The 23,905-nt window shown below is 31.9% G+C and overlaps 2 protein-coding genes across 3 annotated transcripts; one reads left to right on the top strand and one right to left on the bottom strand.

The window, feature by feature from the left end:
* The first annotated feature begins 645 nt into the window (after window positions 1-645).
* Window positions 646-18,015, top strand: LOC149484911 (uncharacterized). 2 transcript variants are annotated; one of them, XM_089701150.1, is made up of 7 exons: window positions 646-755; window positions 11,407-11,538; window positions 12,301-12,408; window positions 13,813-13,971; window positions 15,072-15,235; window positions 16,431-16,608; window positions 17,477-18,015. In XM_089701150.1, the coding sequence occupies exons 1-7, from the start codon at window positions 723-725 to the stop codon at window positions 17,612-17,614; spliced, it is 912 nt and encodes a 303-aa protein (XP_089557276.1). In that variant the 5' UTR covers window positions 646-722; the 3' UTR covers window positions 17,615-18,015. The 2 variants fall into 2 exon arrangements, with proteins under 2 accessions (XP_089557276.1, XP_089557275.1); XM_089701149.1 differs by having other exon boundaries at window positions 15,072-15,256.
* A 645-nt stretch (window positions 18,016-18,660) lies between these two features.
* Window positions 18,661-21,162, bottom strand: LOC149484910 (uncharacterized). Its single transcript, XM_089700425.1, has 2 exons — window positions 20,659-21,162; window positions 18,661-20,006 (listed from the first exon to the last, which is right to left on the bottom strand). The coding sequence occupies exons 1-2, from the start codon at window positions 20,826-20,828 to the stop codon at window positions 19,550-19,552; spliced, it is 627 nt and encodes a 208-aa protein (XP_089556551.1). The 5' UTR covers window positions 20,829-21,162; the 3' UTR covers window positions 18,661-19,549.
* Between the last annotated feature and the right edge of the window lie 2,743 nt (window positions 21,163-23,905).

Here is a 23,905-nt window from a genome sequence, read left to right as displayed (position 1 = left end):
GATTTTAATTAAACGATAGAGATATATTCATCCGCATTAACATTAGAGAAGAAAATGTCGTCGTAGTTCTTACTTCTTTGTCTTCTTATTATTTGGGACTAATAAATGCTAAGGATGCTCAAAGGTATACCATAAAGAAACACTAAATACCGCACTGCTTGGTAATTGACTTAAGCTCCCAATAATTTATGTCTGTTACACCTGCGACGCGGCTAAACAAATGCTTTTACATTTTGGATAAAACTGGATTAGAGTATAAATTAATCACGATGATAAAATCTATGTTTTTACCGATAGAAGATTTTGAAATATCGCTTTTTATAATTAATAACGAATAGATAAGATTGCATCATTACTTATTTATATACCAAAACAATGTCCACCGTATAAGGTTCCCTGAATTTATCGAATCCGTTACAGGAAGACAAATTGGCATTGACGGTGCATCGACAATGTTTAACGCAAACTTCCACATTCCTGTTTACGATACATCGCTGGTTTTTATCTTGAATACATTTGAATTCATACACAGTCGTCAATGAACATTGCACAGGGGTCAAGAGTCGTGAAGATGAGTCGTGAAACAAGTTAGGCGGGTGTCGGTCAACATAGCGGGGTACGGGGGGTGTGTGACGTCATTGGAGGCTGTGTTGTTATATAGGAGATGCGCATGAGACCATCTCACAGTTTTGACAAGTGTGTGTGTTATACGAGTATCGAAAATGCTGAAGTACGGAACGTTTTTCGCGATCGCCGTGAGTATTTTTTTTCATACATTGATTGTGGTTGTAGAAAGAAGAAAATATGGAATGTCGCTATTTAGTTGTTTGGAAATTTCTATCAAACGTAATAGTGAATACTACAGTGAATTTACATTAATTTGACTTGACAAAGTTTGATCGTGTTAATCAATTTTTTATTTTTTAAGCGTGAGAGGAATTTTTATTAAGCTATTTTAAGAATTAATAAAAATAACAATTAATTAATGAAATAAAATTTGAAGTAAAAAAATGACCTTGTCTATTAAATGTATACGAATAATTATTTTATTTGTGAAAAATAACGTCATTGTTTTTAATTTATTAAAATAATTCAGTTTAGGTAAACATGTTTACAAATTGTAACTTTTTGTACATTTCGGTAGAAGGATGTAAAACCATCTTTATCCTTGAATTTTCCAGAACTTTCCACAAGGATAAAGCGCCACGCACATAGGGACTAAAAATAACTACTTTTTGTTTATCTTATACGAAGGGCACCGTATTAATCATAAACCAGTTTTTAAATAATGTAGGTATTCATTTATTATTTTGTTCATAGTTGTAAATTCATAAATATAATATATTTCCAACAAGAGGAATTTAATTGTATATGCGTCGATTTATCTGCTAGCTTCTAGACTATGCATCGAATTTTGAAATATTTTTTAGATGATAAAAATGTAATTTTCCTTTGATTTTTTTTAATTCTGTATGTTTGTATGAGGGGTGCGTTGATTGGCGCGCAATATAATTTTACCTCACCTTTCGTACTTCTTTTTATTAACATTATTCTCTTCTTATGGCAATAACAAATAAACATGCATTAAGATAGTGAATCTTCTCTTCTGAGGTTATACGCGAATATTCGGCAAATTTATAAAAATTACAGTATGTATAAAAATTACAGTACATAAGTACAATAGAGTCATATATATGTACTCATTAAAAATATTACACCACAAAGGTGGTACAGCCTTCAGTGAGCTTTTAATTTTTTACCTAACTGATTAATCAGTTTTAAATAGCCAAGATAACCAGTAATTTACGAGTTAGAAACATGATTGATTACAATAATAACAACAAAATATTAAACAAATATAATTTATAAAAAAAACAATCAGTATTTATTTTAAACTCATGATGTTATGTGATGCATCAAAACGACGTATTTGAACATGGTTAATAAATTATTAAATAAATAAGCGTATTTATTTATAACGTTTACTGTATTACGGTTGTTTGAATGAAAAATATTGCGTAGGTACGTTTTCCGCCCGCCGCTTCACCCGCGTTTTCAAAGAAAATTTGTCTTTTTTTGAGCATGATATTTTGCTTTTTAAAACGTATTGTTATAATTTATAAACCTATAAAATATATTTAATGAAAATAAATTGCATACATTTTGTACTCGCCAAAGTTAACTATGTAGTTTGTTTTTACGGTAGGTATTTCATAAAACCTATATTATAGATATACCTATAACGCGAAACAAATCATAAGTATTTTTAATGACCAGTTTTAGTTGAATTTCAGCGATTTAATGTTTTTTAGAAATATGTAGAGCGAATAATAGGTATCAACCTAAATGTGGACAATTATTAAGAAAACAAGTTCTGAAATCGAACGGCTTTCATAAAATATACTAATAATATCTTCATCTCATTATAATTATTATTTATCACTTTTAAGAACCCTCACATTGTTTTGTAAAAAAACGTTTCATTGGGCTTAAACTTTCGAGTAAATTTAATTTCTCTGACAGTCAAGAAATTACTTAAATTTACTAACATACCTTTTTTACATTGAAAATAAGAGGATTCGTTATTTCTTCGATTGAATGTTCTTAATTTATGAACCCATATTTTTAAATTATTTACGGCCAAATTTTACTTATGAGAGGAAGCACCCTTGCAATAAAATTGTATATTTATGACATAATTTTTTCCTCTTTGCTCTTAAACAGTGATTAAAATTTTCGTTTGATAACTTTAAATTATGATAAAAGAAGTATTAAAATTGTAATGACTTCTTAATTGGCCGTATATTTTCAGTTGCTTATGAATACATAAAAAGGAAAGGTGATGCACCATCCTTATTTCCTGATGGTGATTAATGAATAAATTCATATAGGTACTTTAACTTTGTGATTAATTTGGAGCGATTCGATTTAGATAGATTCATTTATTTCAAAACTATAAGGACTTACTCGTAGTAGTTTTTTAAATTATGTATAGCAAATTCTTAAAAGAAATTTCACTTTATCAAGAAGATACCTTATAAATACCTATGAGATTTAACAAGTAGACGTTTTCATTTTTGTCCTACTAAACACTTGAATACATAGGCACTTAGTAGATACGGGGTCACGGAAGAATTCTACCATACCCGTGGCCCCGTCGTTGATGCGGCTTGACGGAACACAGTGGGGTTTTGGTCGGTAGGAATCCGACATAACCCACGGCCCCTTCCCCGGAGGCCGTGGGTATCTATGCAAGATTACCCCACTTAAAAAAAAAGGCACTTAGTAGATAGATATTTTACTACTCTTATGTATAATATGGAATTTTTACTTATTGTAAAATAAGTACCTACCATATAGACAGTATAGTAAAGGACTTTGCAAAGTAAAATTCCATTAAAGTAAAACTTTACATGAGACAACATTGAAAGAAGCCTCCATTATTTATGAGTCGTAAAAGAGTGACGTTTTGTAACCCTGTATTAAAAATATCCTTAATAATATTACTCACATAATATAACTTGTAATAATGCTAAATACACAGTAAATTTGTTTGTCGCAACATTTCTGATAGATTTTCAATGACATACCTAACTGAAATGTGGCGGCCTAAGGAGGTTTCATACTTCTTCTCAAAAAGCCTTTTTATAGCGATACTGTGCTATATAGTAAATATATACTTATAGTATGTATCCATACATTATTAATATTATAAATGCGAAAGTAACTCTGTCTGTCTGTCTGTTACTCAATCACGCCATAGTTCTACTGAACCAATTTGCATGAAATTTGGTATAGAGATATTTTGATACCCGAGACATAGGCTACTTTTTACGTTTATATATAGGTTTATAGATAGGTTTTATCCCGGAAATCCCACGGGAACGGGAATTATGCGGGTTTTTCTTTGACTGCGCGGGCGAAGCCGCGGGTGGAAAGCTACGTATATCATATGTAGCTTAATCACGTACATAAAAACGGGTAAAGACCCAACGATTTAAAAACTTAAGATCATCCTGACATGAGTATATAAAAAGATATATAAAGACAGCTTATCTATTTCTCCGCACTTGTATTTTACAAGATATTTTTTTGTAATAATTAATTAATTTAGTAAACCCGATAGTTTTCAAACATTTATTAAATCATCTAGACTTCCTTGTGGAGCGCTTTGAATCGTCCAAATACATAATTTAAAATTTACCACCGGTTCGGAAGCCACATACCTACTTATAATTCTACCGTCTACGAACCATCTCAATCTAATATAAAACTAGCACTTTCGATTTCAATTTCTAAGAATTAATGATTCCGGTAATCGTGAATAATTTTGTCAACAAGTCATTTTGAATAGTATCAAGGTTACAACGGTTTTTGGGTGCGGTCATACGCAATGAGACTTTACAAATAGATGATATTATAATTTTCAGTTTTTATTGTGTTTGTATCCGGGTCTAGATGCGATATTTTTCAAATAGTTATTGGAGTAGCTTAGCTTTTTTTTTGTTTTGGGATCTTTAACTGATCATTGAGTATTCGTTTTCATTATGGTTCATAGTCATAGGGCGTATTCAGAAAGAAAGCTTGAAACTTATAAGCGCTTATCGGCGCTTGTCATGCTCATATATTTTCCTGTCAGTGCTGGTAACCCGCGCAGGAAAATATAATATGAACATGACAAGCGCCGATAAGCGCTTATAAGTTTCAAGCTTTCTTTCTGAATACGCCCATAGTTCATACCTTTCGAAAAAAATGGAGATTAGTGACATATTAACAGATGTCAGATAAGTTTTGTTAAATGAAGGTACCTTCTAGGGAAGCGCGTACCATCATAGACCACATATTCTCAGCTTAACATCAGGCGAGATTGTGGTCAAGCGCTTCCCTATCGACGATAAAAAAAAGGAAAAAACCTGCGATCAAATTAAAATATTTTAAAATTCGGTTGAAAAGTAACATGATAATATGTACAACTAACATCGTTAGCATATTTTATTTAGAAACATTTTGAAAGGAAAGCATTAATTTACGGAGGTTTTAAACACGCGATTTATGGCTTACAGCTATTGAAATCGATAATTTGAGAACAATTTAAAGATTTATCCGATCATGTGATTTCAAATTTTCGGACAATAAAATTGCATTTAATATTATGAGCTCTTATCAACCGACTTTAAAAAAGGAGGTGGATCTCAATTTGATTTTTTTTGGGTTTGTTACCTCGGAACTTTAGAGTGAATCGATTGCCTGTTCCTTTTGCCTTCCGATTGTATTAAAATTTTGTCTAGTTTTGACTTTAAATAATTATAATTGGAGGAATGGCTGCAAATTTCCTACACAGTCTTTATTTTACTTCGGTATTTATAATACATATTAACAGTAGATTTCAAGGATATTTCAGTTTTTATTGCTTTTTATAATTGCTTTATTTTGTTAATTTAGTAGATGAAAAAGTTTTAATTGAGTGAGGCAATTAACAGTTCAGCAATTTGAGTGAGTTACATTTTTAACGCTTAGTTCTCATCATAATTTGGTCATCATAATATTATTATTATAAAATTGGGACTGTAAAGTTTATAATTATTACTGAAGTAACAATTTATTAAAATATGATTGTTACTTGTTAATGTTGCCTATAATTTCATTGCTACAACCAAAACAATATACTTAATTATAATTTTATTTATTTAGCATAAAATTCGGATATCGCAGATCCATTTGTTAGTAAAAAAAGGAAAATCTAAGTATTAATGTTAGTAATTACATCTAAAAACTAAGAACTAAGTCCACCATAGGACACCACGCGTAGACAAGTCGCTTTGATGCAAAAAGTGTACGCACAAAGTGTCCCATGATGGGCAATTATATGACTCCAATGACAAATATAAAGGAGTCGGTACAAATGTACACTATAGGGATACAAACATACAGGTAAAACTAATAAAACACAGATCATGTTATACCTACTATTCATAGTATGTGGTAGATAAAAAAAGTAAAAAATTAGTGCAAATGAAAGCTCAGCAAATTTAAATATCCAAAGGTGAATATAATGTCAAAAAGAACCTCATTATTATTAATCAATGAATTAACGTAACCGTCTCGTCTGTTTTTTGCAGCGCGATTTTCCCGAAGGTCACTCAACCGGTTCTATTACCGGTCAAGTTTTGTTTTCATTTCGTAATTATCGCGAAGATGAGCTTTGTAAAGTTTTGGGTTCCGTAGATTATTTTAGGCGTTTTGTTTTACGTATTTTGGTGTTTTTCTATAGTAACATATTAGATTTAAATGTAAAGTGTTGTTCATTTTATGGAATGATCGAGACAGATTTACTCTTGCAAAGGAAGAACAAGAGCTTTACGTTATTAATTTATGTAGACCCATCTGTTCATCCCAGTTTTCTTTTGTGAGGCAACTCAGATTTATTGAAACGAATTTGGTACCAAAAATTACTTCCGTAAATTATTTGCGAAAAAGATTCAAAAATACATCATGTACACGTGCAGTCTATCCTATCCTATCCTACTAATTCCTACTAATATTATAAATGCGATAGTTTGTGAGGATATGTACATGTGTGTGATTGTAACTCTTTCGCGCAAATCCTACTGAACCGATTACAATGAAATTAAGCACATATATGGGTAACTTGGATTAACACATAGGATAGGTTTTATCCCGGAAATCCCACGGGAACGGGATCTATGCGGGTTTTCTTTGAAAACGTGGGCGAAGCCTCGGGCGGAATGCTAGTTGATTATAGAGATGAATATGTCATTAGTATATAAAATACTGAAATAAAAATTAGGTAGATATCATCGCATTTCTAAAAATAAAATATACAAAAACAAGTCACGCGATACATAATTAAAACGTTTAAATAAAAACAAACAACAAACATCAGTAACCTTTCAATCGAAATTTCGACAAAAATCCTATTCAATATGACGCAGTATTTTGTTGATATCAAATCAGGGATTACGTAATTTTTTTGCGCAATAGGTTTTTATAATTTATGAGATACTCATATGTAATTGTACCTTAATTAATATATTGTCAGACGTTTGATACGGGTTTTTGTAATAATCTTCGTCTACTATATTTATGAGTTGCTTCAATAGGTATTCGAATAGCTTTGTGGTATTAAATTAAATATTTTGTTATTGTGTAGTTTGATTGAGTATGCGATCGTCTTTATTGACAAGATAATTTTGGTGATAGATGCAATAATAAGGACCTTAATCTTTGAATAAGGTATATATTATAACATCATGAAAAAATAGCCTAAAATTATTGTAAGTTGTCGTTATTCCTATTTTTGCATCAGTTTTTGGGCGGTATTTGCTTATCATTCAAGAATATATTTATGTGTTATTTACATCATATTTTTTTTTATTTTGCTAGTAAATCTCAAATTATTCGCACCCAATATGAACAATTCCGGGTAACATGTTTCTTAATTTTTTTCTTTTACCATCTTTCAACTTTTAGAAGATTTATGGATGTAATTTTATTAATACATGGGTCACGACATTCGATCTGTCACCGATATTTTGGTCACGGATATAATTAAATTTACACGATTATGGAGATTAGGCTCTGTAGTCTGTACTGTATGAATAATGTTTCGTTCACAGTTCATGTCAAGGCAAAGGCTTTGGAGTTATGAATATCGTATTTGATACTATGACGATAATGCACTGGTGCCTTGCTGGTGTTTAACTTTTTGGAGTATCAAATGCGAAGATGTTACTGCGAAGGGTTTTTTGTGTGTATAAAATATACTATGTATTATTCAAGTAAGCCTGTTATACTATTTAGACCTATATGGAAATGACGAAACATAAACTGACTTAAAATTAAGGTAGAGTAACTTTTTCTTAAACTTTTTAGTAGAGAGTAGATGAAGTTGTATGAAATGAAGTTTCATTTAAATCAGTGATATAGGATGTTATTTACGAATAAACCCATGTATTCATATTAATTAATGTAAATTATATTCACGCACGCGTGTACGTTCAGAAATGTATGCCAAGTGTAAGTTTGAGACTAAGAGCCACTGATCGAATTTTTATTATGTTATATTACATTTAAATTGTAAAATAACGACTAATCTTCATGTTCGCTATGAAAATTATGAGTATATTGTAAAGGAAGAAATATTTTTATAGGAAATTAAATTAAAATTTAGGCAATGATTTGCAAATTGATTTTACGATAGAGCATAGAGTCGAGCGTGGTCTTGATTTGATTCAGAAACAAAGTAGTTGTTAACTTTTGTTTTAAGTATTTTTAATTGGAAAATAAAGTCTTAAAATAAAAATAAACCAGGCAAGTGCGAGTCAGACTCGCGCACGAAGGGTTCCATACTATGGGGACCCCCCTTAATATTTTATTTTTATTAATTTTTAGTCTTTGCTGTTATAGCGGCAACGGAAATACATCATAATATTTTATGAAAATTTCAGCTTTATAGCTATCACGGTTTATGAGATAGAAAACGTTAACGTAAAATAATAAGCGTGATTAACATTTTGAATCAATTTTGAAGAAACAGCTCTTAAGCTATATAGTTTTATTTGTTTTCTGTTATGACTTATGTACATGGTCATTATATGTATGTCCTTCCTATGGATACTATTTTCTTAACATATTTATTAGCTCGGTAAATATTGTGTTTTTGTCACCTATTCTTATATATTGGAATTAATTTTAATCTAGTCTTTATTTTTTTAATTTGTTATATAGAGGAATCGATCGTATATTACCTTAGTATTATAATACTAATTCGGAAATGCTGTTCTATTTTAGTCTATATTTTATTTACAAATGTACGTCACAGATAAATAACACGTATTCGTTAAATTTGGAAACACTTGTTTTGGATGTGGTAATTTTATTCACCTTTACTCTAAAAATATTACACTACTAATATGATGCTAATATTATATTATCATATTACAGTACCAGATCCATAAATACTACTGCGTAGTTAGTTTGTGTACATATTTACATAAGCTGATTATACACAATTCAATTTTTATTAAAATATAAATATTTTATTTCTATATGAAAATATTAGGTATCCGTTCCACAATTAATAATCACTGTAATTCTTTAAAAAATTCGTATTAAAAATTATTTGTCGAATCGAAGTTTATAACTTAGCGATGAAAACTCCCAAGTTAAGTATCATTTTAATAAATTATTATACGAATACTATGAATTAATTTACTAATTAATTAATTAATTAATTACTGAATTAATTTTATACGCATTAAATATTATTCTCGTAAATTAAATCTTGCCAAAGAGAAGATACATTATACCATTTGAGCTACAACAAATATTTTACCGGTTTTTAATCCTGAAATCTAAGACATTCGTATTTTATTACGAGGTAAATAACTTAAAGAAGAAAAAATATTCATAATAGTTTCATCATTTATAATATCCACTAACACTAACTACACTAACATTAAAATAAATCCAGGATAATATTATTTCTATAATAAATAATGATTTATAAAGAATGAGGTAGCATATAGAAATAGTGATGGTTTGACTATGTTATCCGATACAAACATACGTATTAAATCTATACTTTTAATATTATAAAGCTGATGAGTTTTTTGTTTAAACGCGCTAATCTGAGGAACTACTGGTATAATTTGAAAAATTGTTTCGGTGTTAGATAGTCCATTTATCGAGGAAGGCTTATAGGCTATATTATTATATCATCACGCTAAGACCAACAGGAGCGGGGCAATGCAGGTAAAACCGTGGGGCACAGCAAGTAATAAATAAATATGTAATGCACATATGTCAATAATTCAATCCATACTAATATTATAAATGCGAAAGTAACTCTGTCTGTCTGTCTGTTACTCAATCACGCCTTAACTACTGAACCAATTTGCATGAAATTTGGTATAGAGATATTTTGATACCCGAGAAAGGACATAGGATAGGTTTTATCCCGGAAATCTCACGGGAACGGGAACTATGCGGGTTTTTCTTTGACTGCGCGGGCGAAGCCGCGGGTGGAATTAAGCTAGTATTATATAATACTAGAATATATGTTACGTCATGTTAATGACACTGAAATATCCTATTTGTATAATAATGCCATTAGATAACTTCTGTTCAAGTGCATAATAAAAAGTGTAAATAGGTGTTACGTAATGCTGTGTTTATTATTTGTTATTGGTGATAAATTATTGAACTATATTGTAAGATAAATAGAACTTTATTGCACCGAATACAACTAACACAATCAGTCAAAGCTCATTATTCGCGCACCTACATTCGCGGTTTCAATATTCGCGGATGGAAAAAATGCGACCTAATTCCTACATTCACGGTCTAAAATTCTTTATTCGCGGATCGAATCAGTACATCGGTACATACATAATGTTTATTTATTACCTAAATAAAAATCATTCCTTATCCTTAGTAAACGCCTGAACTTCAACTACCAATGTAGAGTAAAAAAAAATGATCAACGAGTAAAAAATGCCAAGCCTAAACCTGAAGATAATAAAATTAAATGGTCATTTATGTATGGTCAAAAACTTCAATTAATCTGATTTCTTTATGTATTTGCTTTATTATTTCGTCACCTAGGAACGTATAATCCCTTACAAATTACCATTCCATGTTTATGGTTTCTCTATTCGTGAATCGTGGCACATTTACGGAACCTATTACCCGCGAATAAACAGCCTTCACTGTTTTCATTTTTACTAACTGAATGATGATCTTTTATTCTTACATTAACGATAGAATAGATTTACTACCGAGTCCGTCTGTATGCTTTCATGTGCAAATACAACAACTTATTATACCCATTACATAACGACATTAATTTATAGATAGACCATCCTGGCGCGTGAGAACGAGGAGAGCCGACCCTAAATAAAGGGATAAGGCAAAGGAGGAACGATAGCGACATTTCATATTAATTGGTAGATTATGTCTAAGACGTCTCTACGATTAATCTATACTAATATTATAAAGCTGAAGAGTTTGTTTGTTTGAACGCGCTAATCTCGGGAACTACTAGTCCGATTTGAAAAATTCTTTCGGTGTTAGATAGCTCATTTATCGAGGAAGGCTATAGGCTATATATCATTACGCTACGACCAACAGGAGAGGAGCCACTGGGGTGAAACCGCGCGGAGCGGCTAGTCCATAATATACCAGATAACAATAATGCAACAGTTCAAATGTATATTGAATCTAAATAAAATCAAATGTATACCTTAATCTACGATGTTAGACAGAATTATATGAATAATAACCCCTTGGAAAGTTCTAGAAACATACAATTCTAAAAAATTAAAGTACTTTCAAGACGTATTCCTTCAACTTAAACGTAAATTAACAGTGTCTTTTATTTTACAGTTGGCGTTCACCACGGCGGTGCCAACAAATGTGTTGGAGCTAGACTTAACCCCTGAAGAAGCCCAGAAGTACCTGAACAGCCCTCCATTCACAGAACCTAAATTGGCTGGACGTACTGCTGTTTTACCTTTGGTTAGTGTTGATTTTTGTATTGAAAATGTCGTACTTCTTGATGGAACTACATTTCATGAAATTAGAGTCACTATTGACACTTAAAGTTACACTTTAATGAAAACATTTAATTAATGAAAACAATCATTGGATTTTGTGAAACGAGTTAACTTTATTAAGGGCCGATTTTTTAATGCTTGGATAAAACTTATCCTTCCAATAGAGTATTACACTATAATATTAAAATGTCACGTAAACTGTAAAATACGGGCAATTAGAATACATTTTAAAATGGTAGTTTTATACATTATTCGACGAATAAGTTTTATCCAAGCATTGAAAAATCGGCCCTAAAAGGATTTTTAATATAATCCTAAAGCGTTTCAAATATTATAATAAGGTAGAGAATCTGAAGATACTTTTATACATATACATACCTATATACATAGTTTGGAAAGGTAAACATGAGATGGAATTGTAAAGTCTAGAAAATCGACGTCTGAATGAACACGTAACTCAGAAACAATTGAAAATCGCTGAGTTTATTTAAAGTATAAAAAAGACGTGTGGCACTCGGGGACTGCCGCGGTTTACGCTATTGCATGCTATGCCTTCAAAGTTTAAGCCACACCTCCGAGCCCGTTGGAGTGGGGAGCGTGAGGTTTTTTCGTTACGGAATTTCTCGATTCGGTCCCCGCGCTCAAGGCCCGCGATAGAAGCAATGCAATAGCTTAAAAAATATTTATTGATCACATGTCTTAATAAGAAATAATACAATTTCAGATTCGCTACAACGACCCAAGGTTTCGTTCAGCAGAAGCCGGTCCCACTCTCGGCCACTACTGGAAGAATGGACACGAGATTGAGAACCCAGATGACTACGTTGAGGAAGTAAGTAAAACCTTAAATAAATAAAAAAAAAACAATTTTTTACTGAATGTTTGACCAAAGCAAAAAACCTTATTTTTATTGAACTTTTGATTATATACATAACATTAATTATATATCGGTAGTATCATTATGATGTCTATGATATCGGTAGGCAAAAAATTATAAGGCGGAAGAAAAACGCCTTTTCATGAGAAGAAAAAAAATGTTTTTTTTTATTTGAAGTTAGTCAGAAATTGCGTTTTGGAAATTAAGAACACATTTTTTATTATTTAGATTGATTATAAAGAGACGTAAAAGACGTTTAAGTAATCAATAAATCTCACATTTATTATTTTTTACTAAGCAAATATACATATAAAGATATTTTTTACTCAAAAATTTTTTGTGTAAAAATTTTTTTGCATTTTTTTAGCAAATAATAAAAAAAAAACATAATAACGTGTAGATGGTAGTGAAAACGACTAACATACTGCACTCCTTCTATCTGATAACCACGATATATGTATTACATCCGGTATTACTAAAAAACAAAAATTTATGCGTCATACTCAATCAAGACGAATTGAATAATATGTTATTAATTTCCCAGATCAGAGGTCATTTAGTAAACAACATGACTCATCCTAAATTAAATATTTAATGAGTCGATTGAAATAATAATAAGCCCTTATAAATTTTATATATTCGATGTCTATTCATCAAGGTCAGTTGAATGCATGAAATATAATTTTATGCCTATCATATCAAAATAATTAATTATTAGACAAGAATAACCTTAACATTTAAGCTTAAAATTTTTGCCATGAAATGTAAGGAATTTATTAAAACGGAAGTAGTAAATTTATTACATATAATTTTAAGATCTTTCAAAATATTTTTTCATTCATTTTATTTTATGGCATTTCTGATACTTCGCGTGTTACATGTAAATACAATTATGTATTGGATTTGGATAAGTCAATATACGTAAAAAGCCGTGTATCTTTTAGGTCTACTTGATAAAAACATTATTCGTAATATTTTAATACACTCACAGAATTTAGAAGTGTGAAGTCCCATGTCCCCAAGTGAGGTAAGGGGCAGATGGCAGATTATGCATACATCTGTTTCACTGATCGATTTTCTTTAGAGACAAGTAGGTGATCAGCCTTCTGTCTCCTGTCAGACCGAGACATTTTTTTTTCTTCGTCTCCACCGGGAATCGAACCCAGGACCCTCGGTTCTACGCTCACGCGTTCAACCACTGTACCAAGGAGGCGGTCACAGAATTTAGAGGTTTACCATACTATTGTGCTCATCTAAAACTACCAATATTTTACAATTAACCGACTCAAAAAAAAGGCGGAAGTTATCAATTCGGACGGTATATTTTTTTGCTCATAATACTTTACCAACAATTTTAAGGTATACGACGCTTCCCAATACCACGGCCAAGACGGTCTAGGAGCGTATGCTTACGGCTACCAGACCCCTGAATCCTCTAAGGCTGAGAACAGAGTACGTTCTGGTGACGTCACTGGATCATACACTTTTAAGGCTGGGACCAGCAATGACTTGATCAAGGTAAGATTACAGGTTATAGATATTGATGGTATTTTGAATGTTGTTCTTTTTATTTCTAAAGAAATGTTTGGGTTTGTGCTATGAATAGTGAAATTCTGAATACAGATCGGAAAAATTTGATTTAGATTGATTGATGTGCAGATTCATACAATTATTATTTGCTTCCATTAGGAATTAGGAATAATAATATGCTTCTATTTCTTCAGTATTTTCATCGAAATTAATTTCTATTACATTTCCTAAGATTCCGATGTAGAGCAATAAAGATAGCTTATATAGATGAATAAGTTAGTTTCCCCGAATTTTTATACACTACCATACGAAAGATTTCGGAATCTTTGCCATCTTTGCCCCATATCCCCGTCACTAAAAACATTGATACAAATACAAATAGAAAAAATACAAATACAAAAATCTTTATTGTTGCATAAACATTTATGTTTTTGATATCGACTTACTTATAATAATTATCATCTACTGCCAAAGTTATAAATAAAATAAAATGTTCACCTAGAATATTTTTCTCATCTTATTAAATATTTCAAAATCTTTGTCCATATTCCTCACTAACAATACTTACAATATATCTGATAGGAAGTCATCTACAGTGCAACCTCTATAATTATCTAAACCTTAAAAAATACTATCAAATCTTTGCCCATATCCCTCGTCACTAAAAACTGATAAATTCTTACTTATAATATCATCTACTTCAAAAGCTACGAACAAAATAAAATTTTCTCCTTAGAATATTTTTAAACATTTTTTCATCTTATGAAATACTACTAAATTTTTGCCCATATTCCTCATCACTACACTGATAAATACTTACAATATTTATCTATTATCAAAATCCATACTAATATTATAAATGCGAAAGTAACTCTGTCTGTCTGTCTTTTACTCAATCACGCCTAAACTACTAAACCAATTTGCATGAAATTTGGTATGGAGATATTTTGATACACGAGAAAGGACATAGGATAGGTTTTATCCCGGAAATCCTACGGGAACGGGTTTTTCTTTGAAAACGCGGGCAAAGCCGCGGGCAAAGCCGCGGGCGGACCGCTAGTAAATAAATAAAACCAAATTGTCCCCAGGTTCGCTACTGGGCAGACAGCCAAGGCTTCCACCAAGAGGACAACATCCCCAAAGTGGTCCTCAAGCCCGTGGAGGAAGCAGAAGACGTGCGCCAAGCTCGGCTCGCGCACGAGAAGGCGTGGCGGGAGGCCGCCGCCGCCGCGCGCGTGCAGCCCGACCCGCAGTATGTGCACCGGCTGTTACGGTTTGTGTGTAGTTAGCGCGCAGCTTGGCTTGCACTGGGTACTCTTTCATGGTCTTTTGAAGTGAAAACTTCTTTAGCGGCGTTGAGCACTTTTTCTGTAATGGGTATAAAATCTTAAACTCGCGTCAGGACACGTGACCTGATCGAAAAAGCATAAGACGGATACCATTCCAAAATATCAAACATGCTGAACGTTAATAATCAAGTTTTCACTTCTGCCGGCACTCCCGGAGTGCAACCCGTCTTTTTTTTATTGTGTGTGTGTGTGTGTGTGTGTGTCTAAGATATGTTGCTTGTATTTGGTACTGTTTTATTTGTGTATTGATGATAATTTCAAGGTATTTTATGTGTGTATAAAATATGAAGGTTTGAGTGCTCTTTAGCTTTTGATTGAGGATGTATGACAAGCTCGTCTAGCACATAAAAAGGCGCGTACAACTTGACTCACAAGTATGCACACTGACTGCTACGGTCTCTGTATGTAGTTAGAGCTTCAGTTTGTTTGCACTTGATGACAATATATAAAATTTAGTTGTATTATATTCCAATGCTTTTGAATAGAAATTGATTATATTGTTTGAATGTGCTTCTGTAATTTGATGATACAAAAGTTTGAGTGCTCTTATTTGAATTTACTTTTGATTTGATAGCCTCTTGTTTGAAGGTGTTATTTTAATTTGATTAAAGGTTCTTGTTTGAAGATGTTATTAGTTTGAATGAAATATTGTGACGTGTTTATGAAACAAACATTATTAATTCTGTATGTGTGTGATCAGATATAATTTACTATCTTTTTGCCTGAATGTTTTTTTATCACTATATTAGATTTATGAATCTCATTCAGGCACGGTCTGTATCGTGTTTGAATGGCTAAGAATTTTAGAAGGCTCAGCATTAACCACCGATGAGTAAAAGAGGTATGAACTTACCTCTTCATGAGGAGAAACGGGACTTTACTTTTATGACTTCGTGTCAATGTTAATTTACTCAAGTTTATACTTCCTATATGCGTATTGTGTGTTGATTGGTATTATTTCCTCAAACATGCTACACACATGTGTATTGATAACTATAACGCTTTTAACAAACACGCTCAGCAATGCTTCTCACTTTGTGCTAACGGTTAACCTAACCAAACCTTCAAATTTTCAAACTAATTAATTAAAATTTTTAGAGGAGAATACAATCCCCAAAACGACATCTACCAACCAGCTGCTTCTGAGCAGCAAGATTCATATGTCGCTGCTCCAAGCCAGGCCCGTGAAGGCAAAGCGTATGGAGGTCAGTCTTACCAGACCGGTCAACAGGCGTACCCTACACAAACAGAGAAATATGAAGAGCCTGAACCTACTGTAAGTATTATCTAATATATCTTAATACTATTATAAAGGCGAAAGTTTGTAAGGATGTATGGATGTATGGATGTATAGATGTATGGATGTTTGTTACTCTTTCACGTAAAAACTACTGAACCGATTACAATGAAATTTAGCACACATATAGAGGGTAACTTGGATTAACACATAGGATAGGTTTTATCCCGGAAATCCCACGGGAACGGGAACTATGCGGGTTTTCCTTTGAAAACGCGGGCGAAGCCGCGGGCGGAAATCTAGTATTATTATAAAGGCGAAAGTTTGTATGGATGTTTGTTACTCTTTCACGTAAAAACTACTGAATGGATTTGAATGAAACTTTACCACAATATAGCTTATACATCAGAATAACACATAGGATAGGTTTTATCCCGGAAATCTCACGGGAACTATGCGGGTTTTCCTTTGAAAACGCGGGCGAAGCCGCGGGCGGAAATCTAGTTGATAATAAGCATAACTCTTAAATTGAATTTTAGAAATGGTTTCACTAATTTGTTATGTTCTCAATGAATATAAAATACTACTTCAGTTCTTTAAGTAGTTTACAATATGAATGATGAATTTTAGACAAATTTTCAATGTTATTAGGTAAATATAAAGCATCACAACTTTAGTTTTTTTTAATAAGTAGGTTTATAAAAATGTTTGCACAACTGATTAAATACGATAAATAAAAGATAACATACAATTGAATATAATTTGCACTTGTAATTATTTACAACCTAATGCTATGTGGCAACTGGCAATATTATCCTTAAGATTTTAAGAAAGGAGCTTTTAGAAGTGTTCTAATTGAATAAATAAATGTTTGAGTTTGTGTTTAATAAAATTTAATCTATTTCAGGGTCCCCCACGTGGTTTCTTCTACGCCTTCAACTACCCAACATCCATCCTGGTTGCCAAAAAGGACCTTCAAGGAGGATCAAACTCTGGATATCCCGTGGACCAAGACACTTATTCTATCAACGCTAAACAATATTAATTATTAAATGTGAATTAAATAAACAGAACCTTGCCAGTTGAAAAATTTATTAAAATCCCACTAAAAACTGACTTTCATGACAATTAAAATTTAATTGTTTGACAAGTTAATTGTTTATTAACAGTGTTTCTATTTTAGGGATGTATTATTTAGGTGTTAGGGCCCAACTTCAGAATGTAGCACATAGAAAGTTTTATTACTGTAATTAATGTACAATGATATTTTATTCTTGGTTTCCGGCTCGGTTCGAAAGTGTAACACTAGTGCCATATTTAATGTTAAATATATGAATTCACAGTTTAACTGTTTGGTTTGTTAAACTCTTGAACCAGGTCTTTGTTTTAGTTACCAGTTATTTTAAGTGCCAGTGTATTGATTTAGAATAAATATACGCAATTGTATTTGCTGTTTTATTTATATACCCCGGCTTCATCTATTATAATATTATTAGACCCATTAAAAAAAAATACACTAGTGTACACACGTAAGAAGTGAAACTTCTTTATGACCTTATTTTTCAAAAAATAATTTACTATATGCAACTTTACAGAATTACGTCAATCACGCGTGGGATGTATAAGAAAAAGATGGCGCGTAACGGAAAAATGTCACGCGTAACGAAAAAATGTTACACTAAATTTTTTTCCAACCCCGATAAAGAAGTTTCACTTCAAAAATTGAAAGTTATAAAACAATAGTGACACATCAAGTTTGTTAAAAACTGTTATCTTTTACAATTTCTTTTAAATTTAACCTTTTCCTCCCATATTATTAGGTACACTTAGGCTTACCCTAAAAATTAACAAAAAATAACGAAATGTATGATTTCATACAATTTATTAAAATACAGCACTGACCACATATTCCTTAAATTAATATTTACCACATATTCCTTAATCCATCAGTCCTCGGAATCACAGACACAATAGAAAATCTATTGTGTCGCGCCCCGATCGGGGCTTACGGTGGTCAATGGGTTAAATTTATATTTAAGGAATATGTGGTCAGTGATGTAAGATCAGTTAAAAATTTTTTTATTACTGGATACCGAAAAAAAATTAACAAATCAATAAGTACTTATTCTGCAAAAGTTTCGTCTTGGCACAGACTAAGCAAAATTTATTAAAATGAAGCCAGAGGAACGACAAACATAACATATAACAAACGTAGTTTTAATCTTTAAATAAACAGAACCTTCTAGAAGACACAATCATAAAACAATTAATGGTCATCGAATCTCAGGTATTATTTGTTAGATAGAGTTACTAATTATTGCACACTGCACAGCCAGGTTATCGTGGGTGTGATATTTCTATATTTTTAAATCAAAGTATAAGAACCACACATAACATTAAAATAACTTTTATGGAAACAAAATATTCGTTTGATTTGTATACAATATGAATAACGGGACATAATCGGCTTTGATATGAAAAAGTTTCCGCCTTCAATAAAATAACAATAGCTCCGTTTACCTTATTCTGTTTTCTATATACGTGTTTCCATTTAACTTTCTACAATAAATAACAAATCGATTGCCGAATTTCTCTTTAGAAATGCAGATTGCGTTCATTTTGCCAATTTTAATGCTTTCAATTCTATGTTAGTGCTGTCTCTGTTTTGATAATCGTTACATGTTTTGTAAACAGTTTTTTATTGATCGTTAACGGGATTAAAACAACGATTTATATTTGGTAGGGTTATATTTTCCAATTGTATATTGGAAACAGATGTGATCTGGATGCTAATTCAAAAATTTAGACACATAAAACACAATAGAATTCATGTTCAATAAATTAATGGTAAAACATTTATGACACATAAGAATAAACGAAATTAATACATAAAACTTTATAGCAAACAAAACTTCAACGCGAACAATAAATACCTACTATGTTTATATCTTTGGTGTTAAATTTTATCCCTACATACTTACTATACTTGTATAGGAAGATTCAGTCTTTGAGTTTCAAAAGGCATAACCATAATAGGCTGGTTCCGTAATCGTAATGTATTCAATACAGATTTTAGACTTCCAGAATCCTGACCAGCTATAGGTCTTTGGTACGGAAATCTCTGCCCAATAATAGATATAATACCAGATATACCATTAGCTATTCCATTATATGCCCACGAAATAGAATCGGGAACATTGATTTCAATTGGCAAAAAAGGTATGGAAGAAATAAAATCACCGAGAGAGAATCTAGCGTTTGGTAAAAGTACTAATGCTCTGTGTGGTTTTTCCTCTGGTGCGTCTATGACAACGGAATCTAAATCTTCGTCGATTTTGCCAAAGTCGCTTTTTGTTTTTGAATCGGTGTTGTCGAGCTGGTTTGTCTTCAAATCATCGTTCGGTAGAAGGATGACGAGCGGTTGAGGTTGTTGAATCCTGCAATTTACGAATAATTATTATTTAATACGCATGCACTTCGTATGATCTAATTTTTCGATTAGATTCGAATTTTTCTAAACTTTATGCAAACTTTCATTTGTATAGTCTTCTTTCAAATATAAATAAAATAAAATATCATTCAGGTAATTGTGTAGAATTTTAAGATTTGAAATTTAAACAGTAATTGTCTGAAGAAGCGTAACTAGGTATTTAACCTACCATGTTATATTGGTTATCATTTTAGTACAAGGATGGAATATTTAAATCACGCCCTTATCATATTAATCTGTTTAATAGCGGTTAATTATGCCACATACTTCCATAATTTTCCAATTTATCATAATTTATCCATATTTGATTTTTTTGAACTTATGGATATACGATTTTATATCGTTTTTGTTCCACGAATAAATCAGATACAGATTTTCCAGTTATTTAAGTATTAATACTACATAATTTGATTAATTATTTTTCATATAAGTATGTTACAAAAAAGATATACTTATACTTTACTACTAAATAATAAAATCTATCGCACATCTAATGTACTTGGTACCACAGATGTTTCTACATCTTCTATTTCAAATCTAACAACACCAAATGTTACTAAACAAATGTACGCAGGAATATCGACAGTATTTGTACTTACATAGAGAACGGATTCGCCTGCAACCTCTGCAATTCCACCATTTGCTGCAAGTTCGGCATGGGCATCAAAGGATATTGCATATGCCCCATCTGCATATGCAGCGGTGCTGGTTCCACAAAACCACATAATAGTATTAACAGCATCATCTTGAGTGTCGTAATATTCATCATTTTGGCGTTTATATTGGTCTTAATTGGTTTTTAATGCATGGAATTATTTCAATAGTTCGGAGCGTTTTCTTTGCGTTGCGTTGGAAGAAAACTTCGTCTTTTAATTATTTTGCTTTTTATATTAAATCACTGAATGCCCAATTCAATTTATTTAGATTAGCCCTTCATCTAACGTTTTGTTAACCAATCTTTTTAATTTTATTTTCGAATATTATTTTGTCAAAAAAAAAAGCCAAATGTCACAATGATACGGTTCACACGGACGACACTATTATACTATATCGTCTATTAGGTTTTCGTATAGGCCCGTTACCTGCGAAGGTATAATGTGTACTCAGGAAGCGATGCGTGTGCGCATACGTATTGCTATGCATAGCTGATGTCACCTGTGCCACTGACAGGACCCGACCTTGCCGACTTTCTTCGTTAATTATGACAAATTGTCTTTCTAATCTCTAATTACGCAGAGTATGAACGGTGGTAGCGTCAGGCTTTCATTAACCTATCACGCGTCTGGCGCACAGCCGGCACCGATCCCGATAGTGTCAAGGGAGTTCACGAAATCTAGCTTTTTTATGACTACCGAGTTTGAAAATTTTATTTACCCTATTGTTCTATAATTATATGCCATGTATTATATATTTTTGGAAAGAGGAAGAAACTAGTTATAGCATAAAAATGTAATCATGACGATATATTTTTTCTATAAAATTATAAAAAATTGATTTTCTTTTGTTTTAATTTTAATTGCTTACATACTAACACTTACATGATAATGCTGAGTCATCAAATGATCATATTCACGTTTTCATATCACTACACGATTGCCAAATACATTCACTTATATTTTCACACATTTAACACAACGTATTTCACTATGAATAATAACAAATCTCCATTATTCACAAACAAGAAAAAAAGCGCCATTTTGCGTCTTCCGCACTGAAAAGTTGAGACACTTTTTCACTGAGTATTCTTCAAATATCCCTAAAACCAATATCATAAACGTATTCTACGTAAAATTTCCAGTAATATACGTCTCAATTATCACTCATCTAATTATTCCTCTCGGCATAATTCACAATCCAAATATTCGTTGAACAAGACAAATGTCACAAACTATGGCCGATGACGCAACTCAATCAATGATTCACTTTTTTTTTTTATTTTGTGGTTTTGGTCTCTATTGCCTGTCTCGGAGTCGTGTCGATTCGAATTATAAATGTTTAAGGCATAGAGAAATATTTTTTATACTGGAAACATTCACTTGTAATTCACTACAGATGGCCTTCAATGTCACGGGCCGCGTTAGGCACAGAGTTTGTGCGCAGTACACTACAGTACAATTTGCGTTACGACACAAATATTGTGCGTAGAACGTGTCACGGGTTAAATGTAATTTATTATTGTTTTAACTGGTACTGATAAATTGGTATATAATCGTTTCCTGTATTTTAACTATTGCGAAAACGTTGAACGAATAGCGCTTCTAAAAGAAGGGTGATGAATTAAATGTGTGAATTTTGATTGAATTATTATTTAACTCTATTTAAGAACAAGGATCACGGTGACCTATCTGATTTTCGAAAATTCTATTACTATATCTTATAATAATAATGTAAGTAAGGTTTTTTATTAAATATAAATAGTTCAAGTAATTCTAAGGATGCTTAAATTATGAATTTCTTTATTGATTCTCTGACCTGTGTTTGTGTTAATTTGCAGACACATACAGTCATAATGTTAGACTTTAATAATGAAATATTAAAAAACTAGCGACCCGCCCCGGCTTCGCACGGGTGCAATGCTGATACTAAATACATTACAGAAAAATTGTGAACGTTGTATAGGTATAAAAATATAGCGGCCCGCTCCGGCCTCCGGCATCGCACGGGTATAAAATACATAGCCGGGCGGCCGCAAACGCTACGTCCTGCAATTTTTAAATCTGTAATATCTTCGAAAATATTCACTTAAATCATACAGTGTAAAGGGCCATATAGATCTATATTAAATGAACAATGTATCCATGGTATTTAATTGGTTAAGGATTAATGCTGTATTGGTTAAAATCGCTTCGAAAATTAGCCATTATTTGTCGTAAAAAGTAAATGACAAAAAAAAGTTATTGTGGGTTATCCATAAGAGATAGACATATACCATCGCGGACTTTTCTGTAGACCTTTTCAATGTGTATAATACTTAGTACATTATTTTGATAAAACTCGTAGGGTTCAGCCTGCGTTTGCAATGTAAGCGGAATAAATGTAATTTTTTACGACATCACATTAGAAACCTCAAAAATAACAGTACTTCTCCACTACTTAATGGATCTTATTATACATATAAACCTTCCTCTTGAATCACTCTATCTATTAAAAAAAACCGCATCAAAATCCGTTGCGTAGTTTCAAAGATTTAAGCGTACAAAGGGACATAGGGACATAGGGACATAGGGACAGGGAAAGCGACTTTGTTTTATACTATGTAGTGAAAATCTGCACTGTTAATTGCCGGCACTGCCGGGCTGGCTTCGGGGATATTTCAGTCTTATTTAAAACTCAAACTCATATTCATTTTTCTTTTTGGTATGATATTTTTTTTGGAATAAAGGAATATGAAACGCTACGCTAAGAAATTATTAGAAGAGTCATATTAGATTCTCATTCTACTAGAAGTTTTTTTATGAATACTCTATTGTTTCGTTTTTTAAAATGCACGTTAGCTGTTACTGGAAGACCTACTTTTTATAATATACACATCCTAATGAACATAATTCTACAAATCGTACTATCAGTAAAGTCGCCGATAGTTTACAATAGTGAAATGTATGTAAAACAATCATGCCATTATCTATTTAACTCATTTTGAAATCGGTCAAGTACAATTTAGTTTTAGAGTGCAAAGTCGTTGCGTTTCCATTTCACACAATTAATTTAGGTCAATTGGATAGTTATTTTAATACGAAATTAAGGAAAATTAACACGTTACAACAATCACTTTATACCTATCGAGTATAATTGAAACATAATTTTTATTAAATAGAGTTTTCAAAACCGTATTGAAAGCAACGTAAC

Source organism: Colias philodice, chromosome 11 (assembly GCF_061535455.1).
Source record: "Colias philodice isolate Cphi_HAF_F1 chromosome 11, ilColPhil1 Martin Lab GWU primary, whole genome shotgun sequence".
In the NCBI taxonomy this organism is placed as follows: domain Eukaryota; kingdom Metazoa; phylum Arthropoda; class Insecta; order Lepidoptera; family Pieridae; genus Colias; species Colias philodice.
The sequence above is the reverse complement of the archived record's forward strand: the minus strand, read 5'-3'. Positions and strand labels throughout refer to the sequence as shown.